Source organism: Carcharodon carcharias (genome assembly GCF_017639515.1).
Source record: "Carcharodon carcharias isolate sCarCar2 chromosome 40 unlocalized genomic scaffold, sCarCar2.pri SUPER_40_unloc_7, whole genome shotgun sequence".
Taxonomy (NCBI): Eukaryota; Metazoa; Chordata; class Chondrichthyes; order Lamniformes; family Lamnidae; genus Carcharodon; species Carcharodon carcharias.
This window is the reverse complement of record NW_024470861.1, coordinates 525,902-541,898: the sequence shown is the minus strand read 5'-3', so window position 1 is coordinate 541,898 and position 15,997 is coordinate 525,902. Positions and strand designations below refer to the sequence as shown.

The following is a 15,997-nucleotide window of genomic DNA, read 5'->3' as shown; positions in this document are numbered from 1 at the left end:
CACTGTGACCCCTGACCTTCCCCTGCCCTGATCCTGCACTGTGACCCCTGACCTTCCCCTGCCCCGATCCTGCACTGTGACCCCTGATCATATCCTGCCCAGATCCTGCACTGTGACCCCTGACCTTCCCCTGCCCCGATCCTGCACTGTGACCCCTGATTTTATCCTGCCCAGATCCTGCACTGTGACCCCTGACCTTCCTCTGACCCTATCCTGCACTGTGACCCCTGACCTTCCCCTGACCTTATTCCGCACTGTTACCCCTGACCTTCCTCTGACCCTATCCTGCACTGGGACCCCTGATCTTCCCCTGACCTTATTCCGCACTGTTACCCCTGACCTTCCCCTGACCCTATCCTGCACTGTGACCCCTGACCTTCCCCTTGCCCCCTAACCTGCACTGTGACCCCTGACCCGATCCGTGAGCGGATTCTAACCGACACTAACCCTGGTGCTGTGCTTCCGTTCAGGTGGTGAACGTGTGTGAGGCGATGGTGGATTCAGGACGAGCATACACCTCGGCCAACAAGCGGTTCCTGGAGGCTGTTCAGGAGCTGGCACACAGCCTGAAGGATGAAGCAGTGACGGTGAGTCTGACCCCCCTCTGTCCCTGTCTCACACGTGGGGCATCTTGGATTGGGAGCAGAGCAGGTTAGATACAGAGTAAAGCTCCCTCTAGACCATCCCCATCAAACACTCCCAGGACAGGTAAAGCACGGGATTAGATACAGAGTAAACCTCCCTCTACACTGTCCCCATCAAACACTCCCAGGACAGGTACAGCACGGGGTTAGATACAGAGTAAATCTCCCTCTACACTGTCCCCATCAAACACTCCCAGGACAGGTACAGCACGGGGTTAGATACTGAGTAAATCTCCCTCTACACTGTCCCCATCAAACACTCCCAGGACAGGTACAGCACGGGGTTAGATACAGAGTAAATCTCCCTCTACACAGTCCCGAACAAACACTCCCAGGACTGGTACAGCACGGGGTTAGATACAGAGTAAATCTCCCTCTACACCGTCCCCATCAAACACTCCCAGGACAGGTAAAGCACGGGATTAGATACAGAGTAAACCTCCCTCTACACTGTCCCCATCAAACACTCCCAGGACAGGTACAGCACGGGGTTAGATACAGAGTAAAGCTCCCTCTACACTGTCCCCATCAAACACTCCCAGGACAGGAAGAGCACGGGGTTAGATACAGAGTAAATCTCCCTCTACACAGTCCCGATCAAACACTCCCAGGACAGGTACAGCACGGGGTTAGATACAGAGTAAATCTCCCTCTACACCGTCCCCATCAAACACTCCCAGGGCAGGTACAGCACGGGGTCAGATACAGAGTAAAGCTCCCTCTACAGCGTCCCCATCAAACACTCCCAGGAAAGGTACAGCACGGAGTTAGATACAGAGTAAAGCTCCCTCTACACTGTCCCCATCAAACACTCCCAGGACAGGTACAGCACGGGGTTAGATACAGAGTAAAGCTCCTTCAGAATCGTCCCAAGCTATACCTCAGATTTGACTCAAGGAACCTGAAACCTCCCTTTTCTTTTTAGAACATTCTGGAGCAGTGTGTGGAAGGCTTGCAGGAGATGATGGAGTACCACACAGTGAGCTGCACATTGAAACACCTCTCTCTGTCTCTCTGTCTCTGTCTGTCTCTTCCTCCTTCTCTCCCTAACTCTCCCTGTCTGTGTGTTTGTGTCTGTCTCTCTCTCCTTCTCTCCCTAACTCTCCCTGTCCGTGTGTTTGCGTCTCTCTCTCGCTCCTTCTCTCCCTAACTCTCCCTGTCCATGTGTTTGCGTCTCTCACTCTCGCTCCTTCTCTCCCTAACTCTCCCTGTCAGTGTGTTTGCGTCTCTCTCTCTCTCTCGCTCCTTCTCTCCCTAACTCTCATTGTCCGTGTGTTTTCATCTCTCTCTCTCTCTCTCGCTCCTTCTCTTCTTAACTCTCCCTGTCCATGTGTTTGCATCTCTCTCTCTCTCTCGCTCCTTCTCTCCCTAACTCTCCCTGTCCGTGCGTTTGTGTGTCTCTCTCTCTCTCACTCGCACCTTCTCTCCCTAACTCTCCCTGTCCGTGTGTTTGTGTCTGTCTCTCTCTCTCTCTCTCTCTCTCTCGCTCCTTCTCTCCCTAACTCTCCCTGTCCTTGGGTTTGTGTCTCTCTCTCTCGCTCCTTCTGTCCCTAACTCTCCCTGTCCGTGTGTTTGCATCTCTCTCTCGCACCTTCTCTCCCTGTCCGTGTGTTTGCGTCTCTCTCTCCTTCTCTCCCTAACTCTCCCTGTCCGTGTGTTTGCGTCTCTCTCTCTCTCCTTCTCTCCCTAACTCTCCCTGTCCATGTGTTTGCGTCTCTCTCTCTCTCCTTCTCTCCCTAACTCTCCCTGTCCATGTGTTTGCGTCTCTCTCTCGCTCCTTCTCTCCCTAACTCTCGCTGTCCGTGTGTTTGCGTCTCTCTCTCGCTCCTTCTCTCCCTAACTCTCCCTGTCCATGTGTTTGCGTCTCTCTCTCGCTCCTTCTCTCCCTAATATATCAGAGTGTTACAGTGAGTGGTGTGGGGTATAAAGGTGGGTTACAGTGAGGGGTGTTGGGATATTTTAGAGTGTTACAGTGAGGGGTGTGGGGTATTTCAGAGTGTTACAGTGAGTGTTGTGGGGTATAAAGGTGGGTTACAGCGTGGGGTGTGGGATATATCAGTTTGTTACAGTGATGTGTGTGGGATATATCAGAGTGTTACAGTGAGGGGTGTGGGATATATCAGTGTTACATTGAGGGGTGTGGGATATTACTGAGTGTTACAGTAAGGGGTGTGAGATATATCAGAGTGTTACAGTGAGGGGTGTGGGATATATCAGAGTGTTACAGTGAGGGTTGTGGGATATATCAGAGTGTTACAGTGATGGTGTGGGGTATATCAGAGTGTTACAGTGAGGGGTGTGGGTTACATCATAGTGTTAAAGTGAAGGGTGTGGGATATATCAGATTGTTAAAGTGATGGGTGTGGGTTATATCAGAGTGTTAAAGTGAAAGGTGAGGGATATATCAGGGTTTTCCAGTGAGGGGTGTGGTGTTTATCAGTGTTACAGTGAGGGGTGTGGGATATATCAGAGTGTTACAGTGAGGGTTGTGGGATATATCAGAGTGTTACAGTCATTGGTGTGGGGTATATCAGAGTGTTACAGTGAATGCTGTGGGGTATATAAGTGGGTTACAGTGAGGGGTGTGGAATATATCAGAGTGTTACAGTGAGGTGTGTGGGATATTTCAGTTTGTTACAGAGAGGGGTGTGAGACATAACAGAATGTTACAGTGAGGGGTGTGGGATATATCAGAGTGTTACAGTGATGGGTGTGGGATATATCAGAGCGTTACAGTGAGGGGTGTGAAATATATCAGATTGTTACAGTGAGGGGTGTGAGATATATCAGAGTGTTACAGTGAGGGTTGTGGGATATATCAGAGTGTTACAGTCAGGGGTGTGGGGTATATCAGAGTGTTACAGTGAGTGGTGTGGGATATATAAGTGTTACAGTAAGGGGTGTGGGATATATCAGTGTGTTACAGTGAGGGGTGTGGGGCATCATAGAGTGTTGCAGCGAGGGGTGTGTTATATTTCAGAGTGTTTGAGGGAAGGGTGTGGGATACATCAGAGTGTTGCAGTGAGTGGTGTGGGATATATCAGAGTGTTACAGTGAGCAGTGTGGGATATATCAAAATGTTACAGTGAGGGGTGTGGGATATATCAGTGATAAAGTGAGGGGTGTGGGATATATCAGAGTGTTAGAGTGAGGGGTTTGTGTTGTATCAGAGTGTTACTGTGAGGGTTGTGGGATGTAACAGATTATTACAGTGAGGAGTGTGGGATATATTAGTGTTACAGTGATGGGTGTGGGGTATATCAGAGTGTTACAGTTAGGGGTGTGGGATATATCAGAGTGTTACAGTGAGGGGTGTGGGATGAATAAGTGTGTTACAGTGACGGGTGTTGGATAAATCAGGTTGTTAGAGTTAGGGTGTGGGATATATCAGAGTGTTACAGTGAGGGGTGTGGAATATATCACAGTGGTACAATGAGGGGATTGGGATATATCAGAGTGGTACAATGAGGGGTTTTGGATATATCAGAGTTTTGCAGTTAGCGGTGTGGGATATATCATTGTGTTAGAGTGAGGAGTGTGTGATACATCAGTGTTGCAGTGAGGGGTGTGGGATATATCAGAGTGTTAAAGTGAGGGGTGTGGGATATATCAGTTTGTTACATTGCGACTTGTGGGATATATCAGATTGTTACAGTGAGGGGTGTGGGATATATCAGATTGTTACAGTGACGGTAGGGGGATATCTCCGAGAGTTACGGTGAGGGGTGTGGGGTATATCAGTGTTGCAGTGAGGGGTGTGGGGTATATCAGAGTGTTACAGTGAGGGGTGTGGGATATATCAGAGTGTTACAATGAGGGTTGTGGGATATATCAGATTGTTACAGTGAGGGGTGTGGGGTATATCAGACTGTTACAGTGAGGGGTGTGGGAAATATCAGAGTGTTACAATGAGGGTTGTGGGATATATCAGATTGTTACAGTGAGGGGTGTGGGGTATATCAGACTGTTACAGTGAGGGGTGTGGGAAATATCAGAGTGTTACAATGAGGGTTGTGGGATATATCAGAGTGTTACAATGAGGGTTGTGGGATATATCAGATTGTTGCAGTGAGGGGTGTGGGGTATATCAGAGTGTTACAGTGAGGGGTGTGGGATATATCAGCGTGTTACAATGAGGGTTGTGGGATATATCAGATTGTTACAGTGAGGGGTGTGGGGTATATCAGACTGTTACAGTGAGGGGTGTGGGAAATATCAGAGTGTTACAATGAGGGTTGTGGGATATATCAGATTGTTACAGTGAGGGGTGTGGGGTATATCAAACTGTTACAGTGAGGGGTGTGGGAAATATCAGAGTGTTACAGTGAGGGTTGTGGGATATATCAGAGTGTTACAGTGAGGGGTGCAGGATTTATAACAGTGTTACAGTGAGGGGTGTGGGATATATTAGAGTGTTATAGTGAGGGGTGTGGGATATATCAGATTGTTACTGTGAGGGGTGTGCGATATATCAAAGTTTTACAGTTAGGGGTGTGGTATATATCAGAATGTTACAGTGATTGGTTTGGGATATATCAGAGTGTTACAGTGAATGCTGTGGGGTATATGAGTGGGTTACAGTGAGGGGTGTGGAATATATCAGAGTGTTACAGTGAGGTGTGTGGGATATTTCAGTTTGTTACAGAGAGGGGTGTGAGACATAACAGAATGTTACAGTGAGGGGTGTGGGATATGTCAGTGTAACAGTGATGGGTTTGGGATATATCAGAGCGTTACAGTGAGGGGTGTGAAATATATCAGATTGTTACAGTGAGGGGTGTGGGATATATCAGAGTGTTACAGTGAGGGTTGTGGGATATATCAGAGTGTTACAGTCAGGGGTGTGGGGTATATCAGAGTGTTACAGTGAGTGGTGTGGGATATATAAGTGTTACAGTAAGGGGTGTGGGATATATCAGTGTGTTACAGTGAGGGGTGTGGGGCATCATAGAGTGTTGCAGCGAGGGGTGTGTTATATATAAGTGTTTGAGGGAAGGGTGTGGGATACATCAGAGTGTTGCAGTGAGTGGTGTGGGATATATCAGAGTGTTACAGTGAGCAGTGTGGGATATATCAAAATGTTACAGTGAGGGGTGTGGGATATATCAGTGATAAAGTGAGGGGTGTGGGATATATCAGAGTGTTAGAGTGAGGGGTTTGTGTTGTATCAGAGTGTTACTGTAAGGGTTGTGGGATGTAACAGATTATTACAGTGAGGGGTGTGGGATATATTAGTGTTACAGTGAGGGGTGTGGGGTATATCAGAGTGTTACAGTTAGGGGTGTGGGATATATCAGAGTGTTACAGTGAGGGGTGTGGGATATATCAGGGTGTTACAGTGAGGGGTGTGGGATATATCAGGGTGTTACAGTGAGGGGTGTGGGATATATCAGAGTGTTACAGTGAGGGGTGTGGGATATATCACAGTGTTACAGTGAGGGGTGTGGTGTATATCAGAGTGTTACAGCGAGGGATGTGGGATATATCAGAGTGTTACAGTGAGGGGTGTGGGATATATCAGAGTGTTACAGTGACGGGTGTGGGATATATCAGAGTGTTACAGTGAGGGGTGTGGGATATATCAGAGTGTTACAGTGAGGGGTATGGGATATATCAGAGTGTTACAGTGAGGGGTGTGGGGTATATCAGAGTGTTACAGTGACGGGTGTGGGATATATCAGAGTGTTACAGTGAGGGGTGTGGGATATATCACAGTGGTACAATGAGGGGATTTGGATATATCAGAGTGGTACAATGAGGGGATTGGGATATATCAGAGTGTTACAAAGTGGGGTGGAGGATATATAACAGTGTTACAGTGAGGGGTTTTGGATATATCAGAGTTTTGCAGTTAGCGGTGTGGGATATATCATTGTGTTAGAGTGAGGAGTGTGTTGATATATCAGAGTGTTATAGTGAGAATTGTGGGATATATCAGAGTGTTACAGTGAGGGGTGTTGGGATATATCAGAGTGATACAGTGAGGGGTGTGGGGTATATCAGTGTTACAGTGAGGGTTGTTGGATATATCAGATTGTTACAGTCAGGGGTGTGGGATATATCAGTGTGTTACAGTGAGGGGTGGGCGATGTATCAGAGTGTTACAGTGAGGGGTGAGGGGTATCTCAGAGTGTTACAGTGAGTGGTGTGGGATATGTAATTGTTACAGTAAGGGGTATGGGATATATCAGTGTGTTACAGTGAGGGGTGTGTGGCATAATAGAGTGTTGCAGCGAGGGGTGTTGTATATATAAGAGTGTTTGAGGGAAGGGTGTGGGATACTTCAGAGTGTTACAGTGAGTGGTGTGGGATATATCAGAGTGTTACAGGGAGCAGTGTGGGATATATCAAAATGTTACAGAGAGGGGCGTGGGATATATCAGAGTGTTAGAGTGAGGGGTGTGGGATATATCAGAGTGTTACAGGGAGCAGTGTGGGATATATCAAAATGTTACAGAGAGGGGCGTGGGATATATCAGAGTGTTAGAGTGAGGGGTTTGTGTTGTATCAGAGTGTTACTGTGAGGGTTGTGGGATGTATCAGATTATTACAGTGAGGGGTGTGGGATACATCAGTGTTACAGTGAGGGGTGTGGGATATATCAGAGTGTTACAGTGAGGGGTGTGGGATAAATCAGGTTGTTAGAGTTAGGGTGTGGGATAAATCAGAGTGTTACAGTGAGGGGTGTGGGATATATCAGGGTGTTTCAGTGAGGGGTGTGGGGTATATCAGAGTGTTACAGTGAGGGGTGTGTGATACATCAGTGTTGCAGTGAGGGGTGTGGGATATATCACAGTGTTACAGTGAGGGGTGTGGGATATATCAGTGTGTTACAGTGAGGGGTGTGGGGTATATCAGTGTGTTACAGTGAGGGGTGTGTGATATATCAGAGTGTTACAGTGAGGGGTGTGAGATATATCACAGTGTTACAGTGAGGGGTGTGGTGTATATCAGAGTGTTACAGCGAGGGGTGTGGGATATATCAGAGTGTTACAGTGAGGGGTGTGGGATATATCAGAGTGTTACAGTGACGGGTGTGGGATATATCAGTTTGTTACAGTGAGGGGTGTGGGATATATCACAGTGGTACAATGAGGGGATTGGGATATATCAGAGTGGTACAATGAGGGGTTTTGGATATATCAGAGTTTTGCAGTTAGCGGTGTGGGATATATCATTGTGTTAGAGTGAGGAGTGTGTGATACATCAGTGTTGCAGTGAGGGGTGTGGGATATATCAGAGTGTTACACTGAGGGTTGTGGCATATATCAGAGTGTTAAAGTGAGGGATGTGGGATATATCAGTGTTACAGTGAGGGGTGAGGGATATATCAGTTTGTTACATTGTGACTTGTGGGATATATCAGATTGTTACAGTGAGGGGTGTGGGATATATCAGATTGTTACAGTGACGGTAGGGGGATATCTCCGAGAGTTACTGTGAGGGGTGTGGGGTATATCAGTGTTGCAGTGAGGGGTGTGGGAAATATCATAGTGTTACAATGAGGGTTGTGGGATATATCAGATTGTTACAGTGAGGGGTGTGGGGTATATCAGACTGTTACAGTGAGGGGTGTGGGAAATATCAGAGTGTTACAATGAGGGTTGTGGGATATATCAGATTGTTACAGTGAGGGGTGTGGGGTATATCAGACTGTTACAGTGAGGGGTGTGGGAAATATCAGAGTGTTACAGTGAGGGTTGTGGGATATATCAAAGTGTTATAGTGAGGGATGTGGGATTTTACAGAGTATTACAGTTAGGGGTGTGGTATATATCAGAATGTTACAGTGATTGGTGTGGGATATATCAGAGTGTTACAGTGAATGCTGTGGGGTATATAAGTGGGTTACAGTGAGGGGTGTGGGATATATCAGATTGTTACAGTGACGGTAGGGGGATGTCTCCGAGAGTTACTGTGAGGGGTGTGGGGTATATCAGTGTTGCAGTGAGGGGTGTGGGGTATATCAGTGTTGCAGTGAGGGGTGTGGGATATATCAGAGTGTTACAGTGAATGCTGTGGGGTATATAAGTGGGTTACAGTGAGGGGTGTGGAATATAGCAGAGTGTTACAGTGAGGTGTGTGGGATATTTCAGTTTGTTACAGAGAGGGGTGTGAGACATAACAGAATGTTACAGTGAGGGGTGTGGGATATATCAGTGTAACAGTGATGGGTGTGGGATATATCAGAGCGTTACAGTGAGGGGTGTGTAATATATCAGATTGTTACAGTGAGGGGTGTGGGATATATCAGAGTGTTACAGTGAGGGGTGTGGGATATATCAAAATGTTACAGAGAGGGGCGTGGGATATATCAGAGTGTTAGAGTGAGGGGTTTGTGTTGTATCAGAGTGTTACTGTGAGGGTTGTGGGATGTATCAGATTATTACAGTGAGGGGTGTGGGATACATCAGTGTGTTACAGTGAGGGGTGTGGGATATATCACAGTGTTACAGTGAGGGGTGTGGGATATATCACAGTGTTACAGTGAGGGGTGTGGTGTATATCAGAGTCTTACACTGAGGGGTGTGGGATAATTCTGAGTGTTACAGTGAGGGGTGTGGGATATATCAGAATGTTACAGTGAGGATTGTAGGTTATATCAGAGTGTTACAGTGAGGGGTGTGGGATATATCAGAGTGTTACAGTGAGGGGTGTGGGATATATCACAGTGTTACAGTGAGGGGTGTGGTGTATATCAGAGTCTTACACTGAGGGGTGTGGGATAATTCTGAGTGTTACAGTGAGGGGTGTGGGATATATCAGAATGTTACAGTGAGGATTGTAGGTTATATCAGAGTGTTACAGTGAGGGGTGTGGGATATATCAGATGTTACAGTGAGGGGTGTGGGATATATCAGAGTGTTACAGTGAGTAGTGTGAGATATATAAGAGTATTACCATGATGGTGTGGGATTTATGTGAGTGTTACATTGAGGTGTGTGGGATATATCAGAGTGTTACAGTGAGGGGTGTGGGATATATCAGAGTGTTACAGTGAGGGGTGTGGGATATATCAGAGTGTTACTGTGAGGGGTGTGGGATATACTAGAATGTTACAGGGAGGGGTGAGGTATATATAAGTGTGTTAGAGGGAGGCGAATGGGATACATCAGAGTGTTACAGTGAGGGGTGTGGGATATATCAGAGTGTTACAGTGAGGGGTGTGGGATATATCAGAGTGTTAAAGTGAGGGGTTTGGGGTATATCAGACTGATACAGTGAGGGGTCTGGGATATATATGTGTTAAAGTGAGGGGTGTGGGTTATACTAGCATGTTACAGGGAGGGGTGAGGTATATATATGGGTGTTAGAGGGAGGGGAATGGGATACATCAGAGTGTTATATTGAGGGGTGTGGGATATATCAGTGTTAAAGTGAGGGGTGTGGGATATATGAGAGTGTTACAGTGAGGGGTGTGGGATATAACACAGTGTTACAGTGAGGGGTCTGGGATATATAAGAGTGTTACAGTGAGGTGTTTGAGATATATGAGTGTTAGAGTGAGGGGTGTGGGGTATATCAGAATGTTACAGTGAGGGGTGTGGGATATATCAGTGTTAAGGTGAGGTATGTGGGATATATCAGAGTGTTACAGTGAGGGCTGTTGGATATATCGGAGTGTTACCGGCGGGGGTGGGGTGTATATCGGCGTGTTACAGTGAGGTGTGTGGGACAATTTAGAGTGTTACACTGAGGGGTGTGGGATATATCAGAGTGTTACAGTGAGGGGTGTGGGATATATCAGTGATAAATTGAGGGGTGTGGGATATATCAGTGATAAATTGAGGGGTGTGGGATATATCAGAGTATTACTGTGAGGGTTGTGGGATATATCAGAGTGTTACAGTGAGGGTTGTGGGATATATCACAGTGTTACAGTGGGGGGTCGGGATATATCAGTGATAAATTGAGGGGTGTGGGATATATCAGAGCGTTACAGTGAGGGGTGTGGGATATATCAGCATGTTAGAGAGAGGGGTGTGTGTTGTATCAGAGTGTTACCGTGAGGGCTGTGGGATATATCAGATTATTACAGTGAGGGGTCTGGTATATATCAGTGTTACAGTGAGGGGTGTGTTATATAACACAGTGTTACAGTGAGGGGTGTGGGATGAATCAGTGCGTTACAGTGAGGGGTGTTGGATACATTAATGTTAAAGTTAGTTGTGTGGGATATATCGGAGTGTTACAGTGAGGGGTGTGGGATATATCAGAGTGTTACAGTGAGGGGTGTGGGATATATCAGAGTGTTACAGTGAGGGGTGTTGGGTATGTCAGAGTGTTACAGTGAGGTGTGTGGGATATATCAGAGTGTTACAGTGAGGGGTGTGGGATATATCAGAGTGTTACAGTGAGGGGTGTGGGATATATCAGAGTGTTACAGTGAGGGGTGTTGGGTATGTCAGAGTGTTACAGTGAGGTGTGTGGGATATATCAGAGTGTTACAGTGAGGGGTGTGGGATATATCAGAGTGTTAAAGTGAGGGGTGTTGGGTATGTCAGAGTGTTACAGTGAGGTGTGTGGGGTATATCAGAGTGTTACAGTGAGGGTTGTGGGGTATATCATTGTGTAAAAGTGAGGGGTGTTGGATATAGCAGATTGTTAAAGTGAGGGGTGTGGGATATAGCCCAGTGTTACAATGAGGGGTCTGGGATAAATCAGAGTGTTACAGTGAGCTTGTGTTGGATATAACAGTGTGTTACATTGAGGTATGTGGGATATATTAGAGTGTTACAGTGAGGGGTGTGGGATATATCAGAGTGTTACTGTGAGGGGAGTGGGACATATCCGAGTGTTACAGTGAGGGGTGTGGGATATATCAGAGTGTTACAGTGATTTGTGTGGGATATATCAGAGTGTTACAGTGAGGGGTGTTGTAAATTTCAGAGTGTTACAGTGTGGGGTGTGGGGTATATCAGAGTGTTACAGTGAGGGGTGTGGGGTGTGTCAGAGTGTTACAGTGAGGGGTCTGGGATAAATCAGTGTGTTAGAGTGCGGGTTCGGGATATATCGGAGTACTACAGTGAGCGTTGTGGGATATATCAGAGTGTTACAGTGAGGGGTGTGGGATATATCAGAGTGCTACAGTGAGGGCAGTGGAATATATCACAGTGTTACAGTGAGGGGTGTGGGATATATCAGTGTTACAGTGAGGGGTGTGGGATATATCAGAGTCTTACACTGAGGGGTGTGGGATAATTCCGAGTGTTACAGTGAGGGGTCTGTGATAAATCAGTGTGTTAGAGTTAGGTTTCGGGATATATCAGAGTGCTACAGTGAGCGTTGTGGGATATATCAGATGTTACAGTGAGGGGTGTGGTATATATCAGTGTTACAGTGAGGGGTGTGGGATATATCAGTGTTACAGTGAGGATTGTGGGATATATCAGAATGTTACAGTGAGGGGTGTGGGATATATCAGAGTGTTACAGTGAGGGGTGTGGGATATATCAGAGTGTTACAGTGAGGGGTGTGGGATATATCAGAGTGTTACAGTGAGGGGTGTGGGATATATCAGAGTGTTACAGTGAGGGGTGTGGGATATATCAGAGTGTTACAGTGAGGGGTGTGGGATATATCAGAGTGTTACAGTGAAGAGTGTGGAAAAAATCAGTGTGTTACAGTGAGGTGTGTTGAGTATATCAGAGTGCTACAGTGAGGGGAGTGGAATATATCAGTCTTACACTGAGGGGTGTGGGATAATTCTGAGTGTTACAGTGAGGGGTGTGGGATATATCAGAATGTTACAGTGAGGGTTGTAGGTTATATCAGAGTGTTACAGTGAGGGGTGTGGGATATATCAGATGTTACAGTGAGGGGTGTGGGATATATCACAGTGTTACAGTGAGTTGTGTGGGATATATCAGAATGTTATCATGATGGTGTGGTATTTATGTGAGTGAAACAGTGAGGGGTTTGGGATATATCAGAGTGTTACAGTGAGGGGTGTGGGATATATCAGAGTGTTACAGTGAGGGGTGTTGGGTATGTCAGAGTGTTACAGTGAGGTGTGTGGGGTATATCAGAGTGTTACAGTGAGGGTTGTGGGGTATATCATTGTGTAAAAGTGAGGGGTGTTGGATATAGCAGATTGTTAAAGTGAGGGGTCTGGGATATAGCCCAGTGTTACAATGAGGGGTCTGGGATAAATCAGAGTGTTACAGTGAGGTTGTGTTGGATATAACAGTGTGTTACAGTGAGGGATGTGGGATATATCAGAGTGTTACAGTGAGGTTGTGTTGGATATAACAGTGTGTTACAGTGAGGGATGTGGGATATATCAGAGTGTTACAGTGAGGGGTGTGGGATATATCAGAGTGTTACTGTGAGGGGTGTGGGACATATCAGAGTGTTACAGTGGGGGGTGTGGGATATAACAGAGAGTTACAGTGCGGGGTGTGGGATATATCAGATTGTTACAGTGAGTGTTTTGGGATATATCAGAGTGTTACAGTGAGAGTTGTGGGATATATCAGTGTGTTACATTGAGGGGTGTGGGATACATCAGATTGTAACAGTGTGTGGTGTGGTATGTATCAGAGTGTTACAGTGAGGGGTGTGGGATATATCAGAGAGTTACAGTGAGGGGAGTGGGATAAATCAAAATGCTACAGTGAGGGGTTTGGGATATATCAGAGTGTTACAGTGAGGGGTGTGGGATATATCAGTGTTACAGTGACGGGTGTGGGATATATCAGAGTGCTACAGTGAGGGCAGTGGAATATATCAGAGTCTTACACTGAGGGGTGTGGGATAATTCCGAGTGTTACAGTGAGGGGTCTGTGATAAATCAGTGAGTTAGAGTTAGGTTTCGGGATATATCAGAGTGTTACAGTGAGGGTTGTGGGATATATCAGAGTGCTACAGTGAGCGTTGTGGGATATATCAGATGTTACAGTGAGGGGTGTGGTATATATCAGTGTTACAGTGAGGGGTGTGGGATATATCAGTGTTACAGTGAGGGTTGTGGGATATATCAGAATGTTACAGTGAGGGGTGTGGGATATATCAGAGTGTTACAGTGAAGAGTGTGGAAAAAATCAGTGCGTTACAATGAGGTGTGTTGAGTATATCAGAGTGCTACAGTGAGGGGAGTGGAATATATCAGAGTCTTACACTGAGGGGTGTGGGATAATTCTGAGTGTTACAGTGAGGGGTGTGGGATATATCAGAATGTTACAGTGAGGGTTGTAGGTTATATCAGAGTGTTACAGTGAGGTGTGTGGGATATATCAGATGTTACAGTGAGGGGTGTGGGATATATCAGAGTGTTACAGTGAGTTGTGTGGGATATATCAGAATGTTATCATGATGGTGTGGGATTTATGTGAGTGAAACATTGAGGGGTTTGGGATATATCAGAGTGTTACAGTGAGGGGTGTGGGATATATCAGAGTGTTCCAGTGAGGGGTGTGGGATATATCAGAGTGTTACAGTGAGGGGTGTTGGGTATGTCAGAGTGTTACAGTGAGGGTTGTTTGGTATATCAGAGTGTTACAGTGAGGGTTGTGGGGTATATAATTGTGTAAAAGTGAGGGGTGTTGGTAATAGCAGATCGTTAAAGTGAGGGGTGTGGGATATAGCCCAGTGTTACAATGAGGGGTCTGGGATAAATCAGAGTGTTACAGTGAGGTTTTGTTGGATATAACAGTGTGTTACAGTGAGGGATGTGGGATATATCAGAGTGTTACAGTGAGGGGTGTGGGATATATCAGAGTGTTACTGTGAGGGGTGTGGGACATATCCGAGTGTTACAGTGAGGGGTGTGGGATATATCATGGTGTTACAGTGAGGGGTGTGGGGTGTATCAGAGTGTTACAGTGAGGGGTGTTGTAAATTTCAGAGTGTTACAGTGAGGGGTGTGGGGTATGTCAGAGTGTTACAGTGAGGGGTGTGGGGTATATCAGAGTGTTACAGTGAGGGATATGGGGAGTGTCAGAGTGTTACAGTGAGGGTTGTCGGGTATATCAGTGTTTAAAAGTGAGGGGTTTGGGATATATCAATGTGTTACAGTGAGGGGTGTTGGATATAACAGATTTTTAAAGTGAGGGTTGTGGGATATATCAGAGTGTTACAGTGAGCGGTGTGGGATATATCAGACTGTTTCAGTGAGGGGTTTGGGATATAACAGAGTTGTTACAGTGAGGATTTTGTGATATAACTGAGTTTTACAGTGAGGGATATGAGATATATCAGTGTGTTACAGTGAGGGGTGTGGGTTATATCAGTGTGTTACAGTGTGGGGTGTGAGATATATCAGAGTGTTACAGTGAGGGATGTGGGATATATCAGAGTGTTACAGTGAGGGGTGTTGGATATAACAGTGTGTTCCAGTGAGGGGTGTGGGATATAACAGACTGTTACAGTTTGGGTTTTGTGATATATCAGAGTGTTACAGTGAGCGTTGTGGAATATATCAGAGTGTTACAGTGAGGGGTGTGGGATATATCAGAGTGTTACAGTGAGCGTTGTGGAATATATCAGAGTGTTACAGTGAGGGGTGTGGGATATATCCGAGTGTTACTGTGAGGGGTGTGGGATATATCGTTGTGTTACTGTGAGGGGTGTGGGATATATCAGAGTGTTACAGTGAGTGTTTTGGGATATATCAGAGTGTTACAGTGAGGGTTTTGCGATATATAAACGTGTTACAGTGAGTGTTTTGGGATATATCAGAGTGTTACATTGAGGGGTGTGGGATATATCAGAGTGTTACAGTGAGGGTTTTGCGATATATAAAAGTGTTACAGTGAGAGTTGTGGGATATATCAGAGTGTAACAGTGAGGGGTGTGGGATATATCAGTGTGTTACAGTGAGGGGTGTGGGTTATATCAGTGTGTTACAGTGTGGGGAGTGAGATATATCAGAGTGTTACAGTGAGCGTTGTGGAATATATGAGTGTTACAGTGAGGGGTGTGGGATATATCCGAGTGTTACTGTGAGGGGTGTGGGATATATCGTTGTGTTACAGTGAGTGGTGTGGGATATATCAGAGTGTTACAGTGAGTGTTTTGGGATATATCAGAGTGTTACAGTGAGGGTTTTGGGATATATAAACGTGTTACAGTGAGTGTTTTGGGATATATCAGAGTGTTACAGTGAGGGGTGTGGGATAAATCAGAGAGTTACAGTTAGGGGTGTGGGATATATCAGAGTGTTACACTGAGGGGTGTGGGATATATCAGAGTGTTACACTGAGGGGTGTGGGATATATCTGAGTGTTACAGTGAGGGGTCTGGGATAAATCAGAGTGTTAGAGTTAGGGTTGGGGATATATCAGTGTGTTACAGTGAGCGTTGGGGGATATATCAGAGTGTTGCAGTTAGGGTTGTGGCATATATCAGAGTGT

At 46.0% G+C, this 15,997-nt stretch overlaps 1 protein-coding gene across 1 annotated transcript in view; it reads left to right on the top strand.

Annotated features, from left to right (window-relative positions):
* Positions 1–15,997, top strand: part of LOC121275047 (arf-GAP with coiled-coil, ANK repeat and PH domain-containing protein 2-like) — a 53,230-nt gene that overhangs the window by 9,503 nt on the left and 27,730 nt on the right. The window contains exons 3-4 of the mRNA XM_041182438.1: positions 471–587; positions 1,570–1,623. Coding sequence (XP_041038372.1) covers positions 471–587; positions 1,570–1,623 — 171 coding nt within the window. The remainder of the gene's footprint in view (positions 1–470; positions 588–1,569; positions 1,624–15,997) is intronic.